General features: G+C 34.8%; 1 protein-coding gene across 4 annotated transcripts in view; it reads right to left on the reverse strand.

Annotated features, from left to right (window-relative positions):
* Positions 1-4,360: 4,360 nt before the first annotated feature.
* Positions 4,361-15,289, reverse strand: part of LOC142339105 (unconventional myosin-VI-like) — a 223,680-nt gene continuing 212,751 nt past the window's right edge. For 3 of the 4 annotated variants that reach the window (XM_075388837.1, XM_075388835.1, XM_075388838.1), the window contains 6 exons: positions 14,498-14,688; positions 13,581-13,769; positions 10,139-10,255; positions 6,979-7,011; positions 6,660-6,763; positions 4,361-6,351 (listed from right to left, as the gene is read on the reverse strand). In XM_075388837.1, coding sequence (XP_075244952.1) covers positions 5,738-6,351; positions 6,660-6,763; positions 6,979-7,011; positions 10,139-10,255; positions 13,581-13,769; positions 14,498-14,688 — 1,248 coding nt within the window. In that variant the 3' untranslated portion in view covers positions 4,361-5,737. The remainder of the gene's footprint in view (positions 6,352-6,659; positions 6,764-6,978; positions 7,012-10,138; positions 10,256-13,580; positions 13,770-14,497; positions 14,689-15,289) is intronic. The other variant, XM_075388836.1, reaches the window with a different exon arrangement.

Here is a 15,289-nt window from a genome sequence, read left to right on the forward strand (position 1 = left end):
CTCACTTTCTTTTCTCATTTTCTTTTCTCACTTTCCTTTCTCACTTTCTCTGCTCACTTTCTTTTCTCACTTTTTCTCACTTTCTTTTCTCAATTTCGTTTCTCATTTTCTTTTCTTTCTTCACTTTATTTTCTCACTTTTTCTCAATCTATTTTCTCACTGTCTTTTCTCACTTTGTCTTCTCACTTTTCCTTCCTTGCTTTTTTCACTTCTTTTTACTTTCTTTTATCACTTTCTTTTCTATTTCTTTTCTCACCTTCTTTTCTCACTTTCTTTTCTAACTTTCTTTTCTCACTTTCTTTTCTCGCTTTCTTTTTCTAAATTTTGTTTCTCACTTTCTTTTCTCACTTTCTTTCCTCACTTTCTTTTCGCACTTTCTTTTCTCATTTTCTTTTCTCATTTTCTCTGCTCACTTTCTTTTGTCACTTTCTTTTCTCACTTCCTTTTACTTTCTTTTCTCAATTTGTTTTCACATTTTTAGCACTTTCTTTTCTCACTTTGTCTTCTCTCTTTTCCTTCCTTTCTTTTTTCACTTTGTCTTCTCACCATTCCTTCCTTTCTTTTTTCACTTTCTTTTCTCACTTTCTTTTCTCACTTTCATTTCTCACTTTTTTCCACTTTGTTTTCAACTTTCTCTTCATTTTCTTTCCCCACTTTTTTCACTTTCTTTTCTCACATTGTTTTCTCACTTTGTTTTCTCAATTTGTGTTCTCACTTTGTCTTCGCACTTTTTTCCTTCCCTTCTCTCACTTTCTTTTCTCACTTTCTTTTTTCACTTTTCTCACTTTGTTTTCTCACTTTCTTTTCTCACTTTGTTTTTTCACTTTGTTTTTTCACTTTGTTTTCTCAGTTTTCTCTTCAATTTTTTCTCACCTTTGTCACTTTCTTTTCTCACGTTGTTTTCTCACTTTCTTTTCTCATATTCTTTTCTCACTTTTTTTCCCACTTTTTTCACTTTCTTTTCTCACTTTTTTCCTTCCCTTCTTCTCTCACTTTCTTTTCTCACATTGTTTTCACTTTCTTTTCTCAGTTTGTTTTTTCACTTTGTTTTTTTTTCACTTTATTTTCTCAGTTTTCTCTTCATTTTTTTCTCAATTTTGTCACTTTCTTTTCACGTTGTTTTCTCACTTTCTTTTCTCATTTTCTTTTCTCACTTTTTTCACTTTCTTTCACATTGTTTTCTCACTTTGTTTTCTCAATTTTTTTTCTCACTTTGTCATCGCATTTTGTTCCTTGCCTTCTTCTCTCACTTTCTTTTCTCAGTTTCTTTTCTCACTTTCTTTTCTCGCTTTCTTTTCACAATTTCGTTTCTCACTTACTTTTCTCACTTTCTTTTCTCAATTTCTTTTCTCACTTTTTTCACTTTCTTTCACACTGTTTTCTCACTTTGTTTTCTCAATTTGTTTTCTCACTTTGTCTTCGCATTTTTTTCCTTGCCTTCTTCTATCATTTTCTTTTCTCACTTTCTTTTCTCACTTTCTTTTCTCACTTTGTTTTTTCACTTTGTTTTTTCACTTTGTTTTTTCACTTTGTTTTCTCAGTTTTCTCTTCAATTTTTTCTCACTTTTGTCACTTTCTTTTCTCACGTTGTTTTCTCACTTTCTTTTCTCATTTTCTTTTCTCACTTTTTTTCCCACTTTTTTCACTTCTTTTCTCACGTTGTTTTCTCACTTTGTTTTCTCAATTTGTTTTCTCACTTTGTCTTCGCACTCTTTTCCTTCTTTTCTTCTCTCACTTTCTTTCCTTCAATTTCTTTTCCTCACTCCGGTTGCCTTACTTTCTTTTCTCAGTTTCTTTTCTCAATTTGTCTTTTCACTTTCATCCTTCCTTTCCTTTCTCACTTTCTTTTCTCACTTTTCAATTTCTTTTCTCACTTTCACTTTTTTTCTCACTTTTTTATTTCTCTTGTACCCTTTTCTCTTTCTTTTCTCTCTTTTCTCTTTTGCATGTTGTAGCTCCTCAACTTCGCATGCTTTACCGCACCTTAAACATGTAGATTAATTTTTTTAATGAGTTACACTTTGATAAAAAAAAACTGGTGTTACTTGGGGTAATATACTATACCAAACACATCGGTAACATAACGTAATACCTCTGGCTGTTGAACGATGGGCATGGCTTAGAGCACAAGCTGGTACGAAAAATTTTCAATTTTAAACCTATTCTTTTAAATGATTTTCTTGTGATGCTTTTGCGGGCCTGCTAGTTTTCATTTAAATTCGACTATTTTTTTCAAGCCTTCGTGTATGTAAGTTTTTAACATCTTCGAATTCTTCCACAATTAGGGGCCAGTTAGTCTTTTGAGGACTTCAAGATAGTAGTGAATAGAATTTAGAGAGACGAAATAACTTTTTGAAGATATTATTACAAGGAAGTTAAACAAACTTTTACTGAAAATTGCCATTTTCAAAGTTTTGTGAAAAATTGCCAAGTTTTGTAATTTTTTTTATTTTTTCATTCTTTAGGGGCCAATGGAGCGTTTTCCAATCTTGCTTTTGTGTCACAGTTTTTCCCTTTTTAGCAAACTTCCCTAAAGACGATTCCCATTGAAAATGATGAAAATAGAGCTTAAAATAGGCCAAGAGTAAGATTTAAAGTCGAAACAGAAAAGATAATGAAATGCAAATAACATGTAAATTTGCGAAATTGTGGATAAGTATATTAATGTAAATGGATTTGATTAATTGAAATTAAATAGACATATGAAGTTCCAGCCAGGAGGACGAATGAGCTGCAAGTACTATAATTACTGAAGGATTCGGATTCAATCATTTACAACACCAAAAAGGTTATTAGTCGATGTCCTAAGACATAATTCTACACTGATATACAAAACAATATTCAGAAGGGGAGATCATTCTAGGTCTACACAGACCAAAAGAAGAAAACAAAGATGAGTTTCAGGTGACATCGGAATAGAAATTGGAAAAATGGAGCACTGATAATTGGTCGTATCGCGTCAGACTAAAGTGAGTCTCTTAACTGGTGACCATAAATTGCATTTAAGACTATTATAATTTACAAAATGTGGAACGTTGCATTTACCTTGATTGGATTAATGGAATTCAGCATGTAAAATATGGGTAAGATGTATAAGGATATGGTAACTACTATTGATAACGTGTTTGTGATGTTTGTTTGCATTTATGAAAAAGAGAGACAGATATATTCATTAAGAACAACAGCACGTTAGAGATAGCACAACTAATAGGTAACATCATGTTCGATAGTAAAAAAAAAGAACTAAAATTTTTTTCAAAACGATAGCCGCCATGTTTCAAATAAGCGCCGGGACCTTTAAAGCGCGTGGGCTCATTTAAAAAATATTTCATGGACACTTTCACGTTGTTGTTCATTCATCAATGCAGCATAACTATCAACTAATTAGTGCTGAAATTACCCAATCAAACAGTGGCTAAATTAGCCAATGGAAACAACTGAACTCAGAGAAAAATAAAAGCGCCATAAAAGATAGACTTATTGAATATATAAGTAATAGACATAGGCTTATTGTATATATTATCGATCATGGACATCATCCTCAACAATTTAAGGTTATTACAGATTTGACCCATTACTTTCGCTATACCTTGAGGACCTATTCACGCAATGACCATATACAAATATTATGAATAAAGATTGCACAGAGAAAGCACTAAAAGCTAAAATGAAAGTGGCACAGAATATGAAGGAATTATGAAACTGATATGAAGCATGCTTTACCGCACCTTAAACATGTAGATTAGTGTTTTACTGAGTTACGCTTTGATAAAAAAAAACTGGTGTTACTTGGGGTAATATACTATACCAAACACATCGGTAACATAACGTAATACCTCTGGCTGTTGAACGAGGGGCATGGCTTAGAGCACAAGCTGGTACGAAAAATTTTCAATTTTAAACCTATTCTTTTAAATGACTTTTTTGTGATGCTTTTGCGGGCCTGCTAGTTTTCATTTAAATTCGACTATTTTTTTCAAGCCTTCGTGTATGTAAGTTTTTACCATCTTCGAATTCTTCCACAATTAGGGGCCAGTTAGTCTTTTGAGGACTTCAAGATAGTAGTGAATAGAATTTAGAGAGACGAAATAACTTTTTGAAGATATTATTACGAGGAACTTAAACAAACTTTTACTGAAAATTGCCATTTTCAAAGGTTTGTGAAAAATTGCCAAGTTTTGTGATTTTTTTTTATTTTTTCATTCTTTAGGGGCCAATGGAGCGTTTTCCAATCTTGCTTTTGTGTCACAGTTTTTCCCTTTTTAGCAAACTTCCCTAAAGACGATTCCCATTGAAAATGATGAAAATAGAGCTTAAAATAGGCCAAGAGTAAGATTTAAAGTCGAAACAGAAAAGATAATGAAATGCAAATAACATGTAAATTTGCGAAATTGTGGATAAGTATATTAATGTAAATGGATTTGATTAATTGAAATTAAATAGACATATGAAGTTCCAGCCAGGAGGACGAATGAGCTGCAAGTACTATAATTAATGAAGGATTCGGATTCAATCATTTGCATTTACAACACCAAAAAGGTTATTAGTCGATGTCCTAAGACATAATTCTACATTGATATAAACAATATTCAGAAGGGGAGATCATTCTAGGTCTACACAGACCAAAAGAAGAAAACAAAGATGAGTTTCAGGTGACATCGGAATAGAAATTGGAAAAATGGAGCACAGATAATTGGTCGTATCACGTCAGACTAAAGTGAGTCTCTTAACTGGTGACCATAAATTGCATTTAAGACTATCATAATTTACAAAATGTGGAATGTTGCATTTACCTTGATTGGATTAATGGAATTCAGCATGTAAAATATGGGTAGGATGTATAAGGATATGGTAACTACTAGTGATAACGTGTTTGTGATGTGTTTGTTTGCATTTATGCAAAAGAGACAGATATATTCATTAAGAACAACAGCACGTTAAAGATAGCACAACTAATAGGTAACATCATATTCGATAGTAAAAAAAGAACTAAAATTGTTTCAAAACGATAGCCGCCATGTTTCAAATAAGCGCCGGGACATTTAAAGCGCGTGGGCTCATTTAAAAAATATTTCATGGACACTTTCACGTTGTTGTTCATTCATCAATGCAGCATAACTATCAACTAATTAGTGCTGAAATTACCCAATCAAACAGTGGCTAAATTAGCCAATGGAAACAACTGAACTCAGAGAAAAATAAAAGCGCCATAATAGATATAGACTTATTGAATATATAAGTAATAGACATAGGCTTATTGTATATATTATCGATCATGGACATCATCCTCATTAATTTAAGGTTATTACAGATTTGACCAATTTCTTTCTCTATACCTTGAGGACCTATTCACGCAATGACCATATACAAATATTATGAATAAAGATTGCACAGAGAAAGCACTAAAAACTAAAAATGAAAGTGGCACAGAATACGAAGGAATTATGAAACTGATATGAAGAAGGTTTAGGGCTATTTTGAAAGTAAAACATCAAATCAGGGGAAAACCAAGATTAGCTATACAAATCCTCACACGCTTATAAATACAGCAACTCAAATCACTCAACGAATTTCCCCAACCAATGGTATTGGTATCAACTAATGAGTTTATTACAATTGCATTTCATAAGTAGTTATAAAATCTTGCAATCGACATTGGTTTAACCAACTGAATGCATAAAAATGCGAAAAAAAAGTTTTGAAACCCCGATCTCGGTGCGTAAAAAGCCAGCCACAATTACTTGATAAAATCGGCTCTAACTTGACCTTGTTTGATCGCCTCTTTTACATAAGCTGGTCCCCCGTAATAATTCCAAACATCTTCGAAATCTTTACACAGAACCTCAGCTCCCTTCTTAGTTGTGAGGCCAGTTTCAGCTAGCTGTAACTCGCACATACGCATATCGTCTTTTCCCGCAACTAACAAAATTGGAGGCTTGTTAGGGTGCAATTCCAGCTGTCTCGCCACCCAGTCACCGTCAAAGTGTGCAAACCACCAGCCCTTTTGTCTAAATTGGGGATCCTTGCCCACATCACAAGGTCGGATAAATGGAACCCGAAAGTATCTCTGAACTTTATCTGTCTTCGCATTTTGGCTTTGAGCCTTTTTCGGTTGTGCTGAATTGGGCAAAGCTTGAGCATTTTGTTTTTGTTGCTTGACATGATCAACTACATCTTTAGGAGCACGTTGCTCATTTGAAGATTGTGCAGCAGGGCCTTTTCCATCTTTGCTTGAGCCCCCGGCGGCAGCTGCTGCAGACTGGTTTCTGCTGGCCTGGTTTGCCTTCCAGTTGTGGTACACTTTCAGTCTTCGGTGGAATTCTTCTCTACATGCTTCCAGTAACTCAATGTCTGTCAAAACATCATAACTAATTAATCCAATTTAGAAAACATATAAAGGTTTTTTCAAAGGAATATTTCTGGCACTAATTGGGGGAGGGGGGTATACTTTTTTCTTTAACTCATTCGATACAAATTAGATTTCAACAGAATCAAAAGTATATTTCTGACCAAGATGGGCTACGGGTTCGTTTTCGGAAAGTCAATTAAATCATCGTAAAAACAGAACACCTTTTTAGCCACAGACTATCTAAATGGTTCACGTAAAATGTGTCAACTGTATATAGACCCCCTCATATCAGAGGTCATTTTGAACTTACCACATGAAGTATTAATAGTGTCTCTTAACTCTGCATAGGTGTAGCTGATCAGATCATATTTCTTGAAGGCAGACTCAAATCTTCTGCTCATTTCTCCAGATCCCCTAGAAACAAAAAATCACAACCTCTCTTAAATGATTAATAATTCGCTAAAATTCACATTTGCAATGATAAAACAGTCGATTGATATTTTCGCCGAGCCAGAAGTATTTGTTACCCAACACCATTCCAATAATATCTCTAAACTTCTGGGTGATAATCAGTCCCACTCAGCATGCGTTCAGATTAATCCAGTCAAATCTCTTAAGGTCTAACATACCCAATGGGTTTCATTTGTTTCTGCTGAGGCACTCTAAGAAATAAAAAATCTGTCCATATTTACATAGCTTTGATGCAGTTAAACACCATTCAAATTACCTCATTGCTGTCTAAAGAAAAGTAGAATGCCCATTGAACCGACAGCCAAAAACCAAAATCTAAACATAGCCGGCAGATTGCCGGAAAACCATGAATTGAAACAACTAAAGAAATAAGATACAGATTGACCAGACTCTAATACTCAAGAATTAGGGCATATAAGTTTGGCACTACTTAGATGCATACTATTGACCTTTAATTAGTAAATGTTCCATAAGTGAGTTCAGAAGTCATTTTTTTGAGTGGGGCAAGTCACGCAATTGACATAGACTGGAATTGCTGACGCGGCTATTAAACAACATCAGAAATGGCGTTGCAGAAACCTTTGACTTTGCACGATTTTTCATTCTTTAGCAACAAATTGCAAAAAGAGTTTTTGGCACGGACAACTTATTATTTTTCACTAAGTTTTTCAGCAAAAAGAAAAACTATTCGAATTTTTGAAGAAACAAAAAATGTCCGAAAAACTCAATTTCAGAAATACCCTTTTCCAAAATATAACAATTATTTTAAAAAAACTTGTTGCCGCCATGATACCAAGATAAACCAGTTAGTTCTAAAATCTTCTAAGGAATTGTTGGTATTGGTCAGGTTTCATGAGTACATCATGTCATTTTTTAACTTAGATTTAAGTACTTTTTAGAACTCCCAAGACAATTTTAATTGCTTAGCTACTCCAAGTTAAATAATATTGATACAGTGTGTCTCTCAGAGGCAGTACGTTGCTATTAAAAACGAAATTATCAAAAGTAAAACATAGCCGGCAGATTGCCGGAAAGTAGCTGCGATATACGCTTGTGCCCTTCCATGAATTGAAACAACTAAAGAAATAAGATAGACAGATTGACCATCAACACATTAATAGGCCACTAGACTTTTTGGGCTAGATTCGGACTGTCATTTCATGAGACACATACGCTCTATAAGGAAAAAATCCTAATAGAGCTTTATCAAAATTAATATTCGAAATAACATAGCTGGCAGATTGCCAGAAAATAGCCGCAATAGATTCGTAGATCGGCAGTCTAAAAAAAACAGTAAAAAATACAGACCAGAAAAAGTCGTCTTTTCATTGAAGGCTGATCTGTTATATTTTGATTAAAAATCTGTATAAGTTATTGCTGCCTCTATTAGCTGATCTCAAATAACCTTCATTTAGAGTGATACACATCCATTTGACCTTATCTCTTTGAATTAAAGTAAATAAAAGTCAATTTCAAAGTGAGGAAGTCATTTTTGAGAGTGAGGTAAGTCAAGTGTGACCAAAAATTTAATCACACGCATGAACAAAAAAACTCGCTCCACTAAGAGCGAAAAATGACGTCACGCATGCAATTCAGTTGAAATTGCATGAACGAATGAACAAAAAATGGCTGTGACGTCATATGGTCGTAACAAAAATCATGACGACGAAATAAAAAAAAACAAAGAGAAGGCCAATAATAGCCTCAGCTATCGCTGTGCGGCTATTAAAAAAACTCAGGACTCAACAATTACGTTTTGCACTACTTAGATGCACACTTCTGATCTTTAACTATTGAATGTTCATAAAAATTAAAGTTCCATAAGTGAGTTCAGAAGTCATTTATTTGAGTGAGGTAAGTCACGCAATTGGCCTAAAGGCAGAAATGACGTCACGTGCACAAAATTTAACTGCAAAGCAGTAGAAGTCACTGAAGTTATTGAAAAAGTCAATTCCAAGAAGTCAGGTCGTAAGAATCATCGATGGAGACGACGAATTAACAAAAAACCACGATGTCTCCAATAGTAGCCGCTATCGCTTCGCGGCTATTAAAAAAACAAAGAATGGAAAATTTTTTCTTGCTAATAAAAATTATTAAAGAAATTAACAAAATGATTTTGTTCTGGTAAGGTACTTAGATGCACACTTCTGATCTTTAACTATTGAATGTTCATAAAAATTAAAGTTCCATAAGTGAGTTCAGAAGTCATTTATTTGAGTGAGGTAAGTCACGCAATTGGCCTAAAGGCAGAAATGACGTCACGTGCACAAAATTTAACTGCAAAGCAGTAGAAGTCACTGAAGTTATTGAAAAAGTCAATTCCAAGAAGTCAGGTCGTAAGAATCATCGATGGAGACGACGAATTAACAAAAAACCACGATGTCTCCAATAGTAGCCGCTATCGCTTCGCGGCTATTAAAAAAACAAAGAATGGAAAATTTTTTCTTGCTAATAAAAATTATCAAAGAAATTAACAAAATGATTTTGTTCTAAAATTGACGATTTCGCCCTTCATTTTGTAACGTATAAGCGAATATCTTTTTGTTCAAACGTATAAGTGAATATCTTAACACGAGGGACTTGAATTCAAGGATATCTTAACTTCGAAAAACTATGGGGTGCTAACTTACTTTTGCCGTTCAGTACATCATATCTTGAGACAAGTCTCTTTTTACTGTGAAACTTGGATGGAGATCATCAAATTTACATTGCGATTTCTGGTAAGAGGACGTTGTGTTTTATCTGAATTTTATAGGCATGTGAGAGGACTAGCGTAGGGGATCAATGTTGTGCAAATATTTTTCCAAATTTGATTTTAAGTTAGTAATAGTGCCTCAAAAATTGAATTTTTAGTTCGTAAAAATAGGGGGTGCTAACTTATTTTTGCCGTTCAGTATATAAAACAAAAAGGGTCGGGCAAAAATTCTGAATAAAAACAGCTGGAAGACTTTAGAAACGAATCAAAGCTTCGTAATAGCTTGAAACTGCAAACAAAACTTGTAGGGGGGGGGGGTTCGGATTTTCAGAAGTATGGAGAAATGCAGCCAAATCGAATCAAAGCGTCTCAATTTGACCTTTTTACTTTAAACATAACTGACCATCTGTCCTTAATTGAACTTAGGTTACTGAGTGTAAACGTTATTTAACAGAGAAGTAAGTCAGGTCAAGCGCCTGAACAAACTCGATCGATAGAAAATCAATCCTCACCTTGGTTCGCAAAAAGGCACACTACTATAACAATTAATCTCGAACGAAGTTTAATTTAATTAATTTACTCCAGTTTTTATCAATTTATTGTGAGCATCAAATGACTTTTACCTCTGGAGAGGTGGCCGGACGGGGGTGGTGTTGGGGCTCTCCTCAACTACGACAGCCAACTGCTTCTGCTGAGGAGTGGTTGCACTTGTCTGCTCCTGCTGCATTTCACGTGCCAACCTGCAATTCAATACACGTAATTCACTCAACAGAAAGAGTGCCGCGACTAGAGGCGCGTGCAAAATAAATTTTTAAGAGAAGTACGGGTAATATCTGACATTATAGACACATTGTTAAAAACAAATCCGATCATTCCGAAACCATAAAAAAAACGCCACACATATTTATATCTAAAGATATAATTTTGACTGAAACTCATTGTGATCTTGATACCGCAAAAAAACGAATAATTAGAAACATAACTGGTAACGTTGAAAAATGGCCAAAAATTCTAAAATGGACAAATACTGGATAGGTTCAAAAAAATTATCGGGCTAAAATATCATGGTCTGAAAAAATTTAAACTCCCAATTACCTCTGCAACCCAAAAAGCGAAAGCAAACGCAATTGCGAAAGCATGAGGCAGATAATACTCGTAAAAATCAACAGCGTTATTCAAAAAAAAGAACACTATCGAAGACTAGTAGAATGACACAAGCTAAAATGCACAGAATACGGACACATCGTTTAAAACAGAAACAAGAAGACAAGTTCGTAACTTTTGAAATTTATCAATCTAACTGGAAAAAAAAACAAGTAGAAAAGCAAGGATATTTCATTATTTAGCTTTTAAAGCTGAGTATAAAAAATCTCAGCAATCCTACGAAAAAGCGGTAACAGTTAAAGATTCGAATCATTAAATTATTTTGCAGAAAAATGTCAAAACGTTTAAAATACAATAATGAAACTTTTCACTGAATTGAAAAACTAACGCCAAAAAAATTCAATTTAATAACACAAAAGTGAGTGACCAAAGTCATTGAGTGACAAAACTCATTTAGACAAATGTCAAAATTGAGACAGCTGCAACATTTCGATCAGCCTATAGAAACTAATATTTTCGGACCGAATGATAAATTATACAATCCCCTACAAGGATCTGTGGAAGTTCAGAAAAGCTGTTTCAAGCGCCATGAGTCTTTCTTAAGTCTTAGAGTTAAACACAGAAAACTTTTGAAAAACCAGAAGCGATGTGTCCTTAATTTTCAACACACCCGGAACAGTGCCGTAAAATCGCAACCCAACCGGAAGCGATGTGTCCTTAATTTTCAAGAAGCGATGTGTCTAGAAGCGATTAATTTTCCAGAAGCGATGTGTCCTTAATTTTCAACACACCCGGAAAAGTGCCGTAAAATCGCAACACAACCGGAACAGTGCCGATGAAACAAGAAATGGCCATTTTACAAAAAAGAAAAAACAGGGCTACCATATTGATTGGATTTTGTAGTTAGGCACACATACATTTTTTAATGAGAAGATGAAGGAACTAATATCATTAGCAATACGTAATAGACATCGTACCTAATATTAAGTAGATAAAAGTTCAAATACAAGGCATCTAAAACTGGGTTTATCCAATTTCTATTATTGATTTCTTTCAAAACCGACCCTTTTCATTAAAGATAGCATCACAGAGCTACTGCTAAACGAGATTAAAAACATACCCGGCAGATTGCCGGAAAATAGCCGCCGTTGATTCCAATAAGCATGATTGGGATTGAAAGAATAGAAGATATCGAAAAAAAAATTTGTACAAAAACATTTTTAAAGTTCGATTTATTTTGATGGCATTTCTTAGTTGAACTTACTTCTGTTTTTTAGAGAGAGGCTACAGGGGCTACCATCAATACCAATAAGCATAAAAGATCGTAACTGAGACTTATAGGAACGACGTTCAAATAGCGGGCATCTAAAATTGGGCTTTATGGGTTTATCCCGTTTCTAATTCAGACTTTAGTTTTTTATTCTGACTCTGTTCATTTTGAATTGCTTTGCTGAGCAACTGATGTTTAAATTCACTTTTAGCAGAATGAGAGAAGAGAGAAACTAGCCTTGAGAAGTCTAAAAGATTTCACGCAAAATGCTGAAAAAGCGGCAAAATGGTAAAGCGAAAAAAAGTTCGACGTAAAAAAAATAGGAGCGCTATAATAGCCGGCTGAGAAGATGCGGCTATTAAAAATGATACAAGAAAAAGACTAGTCAAGAGAAGTAAGAGAAATATCTATGCAAAATATTAAAACTGCACGATTGGGTAATTTTGTTTGGCCACTTGAAAAAGGTATAAACCAGGACCACAATTATTAGCCAGCTTAGAAGACGAGGGCGACTATTGAACAGCATATCCTGTAGATTGCCGGAAAAAACCGCCATTGATTCACATAACACCGACTGGGATTAAAATGGACTTTTTACAAAACATTTTGGACGTGCAAACTATTTTGATTGGATTTAGTAGTTATGTATACTCCTGTTTCTTAGAAGAGGATGCAGGGCTAGTATCAATGCAAAAACGCATTAGAGATTTTAACCAAGACATATAAGAAAAATTTCAAGTAGCGCGTATCTAAAATTAGGTTTTATGGGTTTATCCTGTAATCATTTTGATTTCATTTTGATTGCCTGGCTGAGAAACTGCTGTTTAAAAGCAATTTGAGCAGACCGCGAAGAATGCAACTAGCATAGAGATGTCCAAAGATTTCACGCAAAATGTTGAACAAGCTGCGAACCAAGGTAGAGAGAAACAAAATTTTGTTTGACGCAGTGACAAAACACAGCAGGACAAATGCTGACAAAATTCAAAGAACTGGGATTGAAAAAACAATCAATTTAAAATTGATTTCAGCAAATTAAAAGAAAATTAAAGGGCGATATTTTAATTTGATTTCGTAGTTGATCCCGTACTCTTGATCCCGATTGAGATGATACAGGGGCTAGTATCAAAACCAATAAAAATACAGATGGTAACTAACATCTATAAGATCGAAGTTCAAGGTAGCGGGCATCTAAAAATGATCTCGTTTCAATTTTTGATTTATTTTTTCGATACTGACTCTTTTGATTCTAGATTGTTTTGCTGAACAGCTGCTGTTGAAAAACACTATTAGCAGAATGAGCGAAGAAAAAACTAGCCCAAGACAAAAGTTTTATACAAAACGTTGAACAAGCTGTGACTTACGGTAAAGCGAAACAGATTTTTATTGGACAAGAAAAAACAGAAGCACAAGTCCTGAATAAAAATGCAAAGACTAGAATTAACTATGACCGAACAATTAACATTTTGACCAAAATCACTACTCCAATTTGACGTCAAAAATCATGAAAATGTGTGAACAGATCTTAAAAGACAGCGCCCCAATACAATTCAAATTCTTTGAATTGTAAAAAAAACCACGATGTCCCCAATAATAGCCGCTATCGCTTCGCGGCTATTAATTAATTCTACAACGTACAGTTGATTTAGACTTGACGCGGAAAGGGAACACACAATTGGATTCTCTAAGCTTACCTTTCGGCTAATTCCCGATCACGTCTTTCTTGTTCTAGAAGAGCAGCAATTCTAGCTTGTTCGGCCTTTTCTTGCTCTTCTTGAACACGCAGCTCCTCTTCCTTCTGTTTCCTGATTCGTTCGCGCTCTTTCTCCCGCTCCTTTTCTGCCTCTTCTTCTGCCTTTCGTTTGGCTTCCATCTCAGCCCGTCTAAACACATTCCTCATTTTAAAAATTTACAAATGGTCAACACTCTTACAGATAATGTATAACCGTTGGCGCTTTGTGGCTTTATTTGGGTGCGTTGTGGCATTTATGGGAGCATAAGTTTGCAACGGACATTGACTCCTTTAGCTGAAAACGCGTGACATTTTGTCGAAAACTAGTTTACACTCGTATCGAAAACATTGAATGGACCTTTAAAAAGTTTTAAATGCCAGTCCTCTCGGGGTTTCTGTAAAATTTCATCTCTTCATTTGCTCTTCATTCATTCGGAATTGCTTAGTAACGAGAATTCGATCCTAAGAATAGTTTTCTGCTGAACGAGAATTCGATCCTAAGAATAGTTTTCTGCTATACGCTTGGTCAGAAGTTTATGCCAGAGTTTATACGAACCCATAATGCAAGATTTCTCAATGTTGCACATCGACTCACACCGTACAAGATAACCATCTATTACAACGGAATAGTTATCTGGGAAAATTCTTAATTACTCGCAAAAAATGTCTGTCCGTTAGTAGAATTAGAAAGATTCTTAAGATTTCGGAATGTCTGGCGAGATAACTCAACCTCGGAAACTATCAAACTTGAACTGCATTTTTCTGCTCTGTTTATCTTAGTTATGAGGAGTCTTGTACATCAGATCTTAGAGCTTCAAGGAGGAAACTTTGAATACCCACGACATGAAATGAGGAATAATCCATTCGGACACAACTAACTCTCTCTTCTCTTTCTCGGCTGCAAGTCTCTCTGCCTCCTCTTTAGCTCTCCTTTTCTTCTCCTCCTCCATCTGTCTCTCGATCTCCTTCAGCCTTCTCTCCTCTGCTGCCTCAATTTCCTTCCTCTTACTCTGCAGCCCACTCGCTGTCGCCTCCACACTACTCACCAGTGTCCGGTAACCTGCATCAATCTGGAAACATACACACACATTTCAGTGTATGAAGAAGTCTGCATGGGTACACAAATACAATGAGAGCTGTATAATTAACATTAACGCTATGCGGTGGTAAGACCACAGGATAACATTCTAGGCAAACTTAAATAGATCAAAATTTTTATTGAAGCATGCAGGTTTTGATTGAAAATCAACAATTTATCTTCGGAAAAAGACTGTATAGCTTTTCTCCAATTTTATTGTTTCCGAATATCTCTACAATCAAAAAATAGCCGGCAGATTGCCGGAATAGCTGCGAAAGAATAGACTTGCATGCCATATAATAGGGATAAAAACAGAAACAGATATAAGTTGAAAAAGGTATCGACGCCGCTCAAGAAGCTATGTAAAAAAACATTCAGCGATAAATTAATAAAGCTTGTTAAAATCCATTTCGCAGAAGCCCTTTTATTAGGGAACTTTATTACACATATGAGTTCCTTTGACCTGAATTTAATTTCAATTAAACTTTTAAAATTAAAGTTTTAAAATGCAAAAGTAATTTTATTGAGTGAGCTAAGTCACGCATGATCCAAATCTAATCACGCAAAAACTTATGCTAGAGAGAGAGAGAGAG

This window comes from Convolutriloba macropyga, chromosome 5, assembly GCF_964194025.1.
Source record: "Convolutriloba macropyga chromosome 5, txConMacr16.3, whole genome shotgun sequence".
In the NCBI taxonomy this organism is placed as follows: domain Eukaryota; kingdom Metazoa; phylum Xenacoelomorpha; order Acoela; family Convolutidae; genus Convolutriloba; species Convolutriloba macropyga.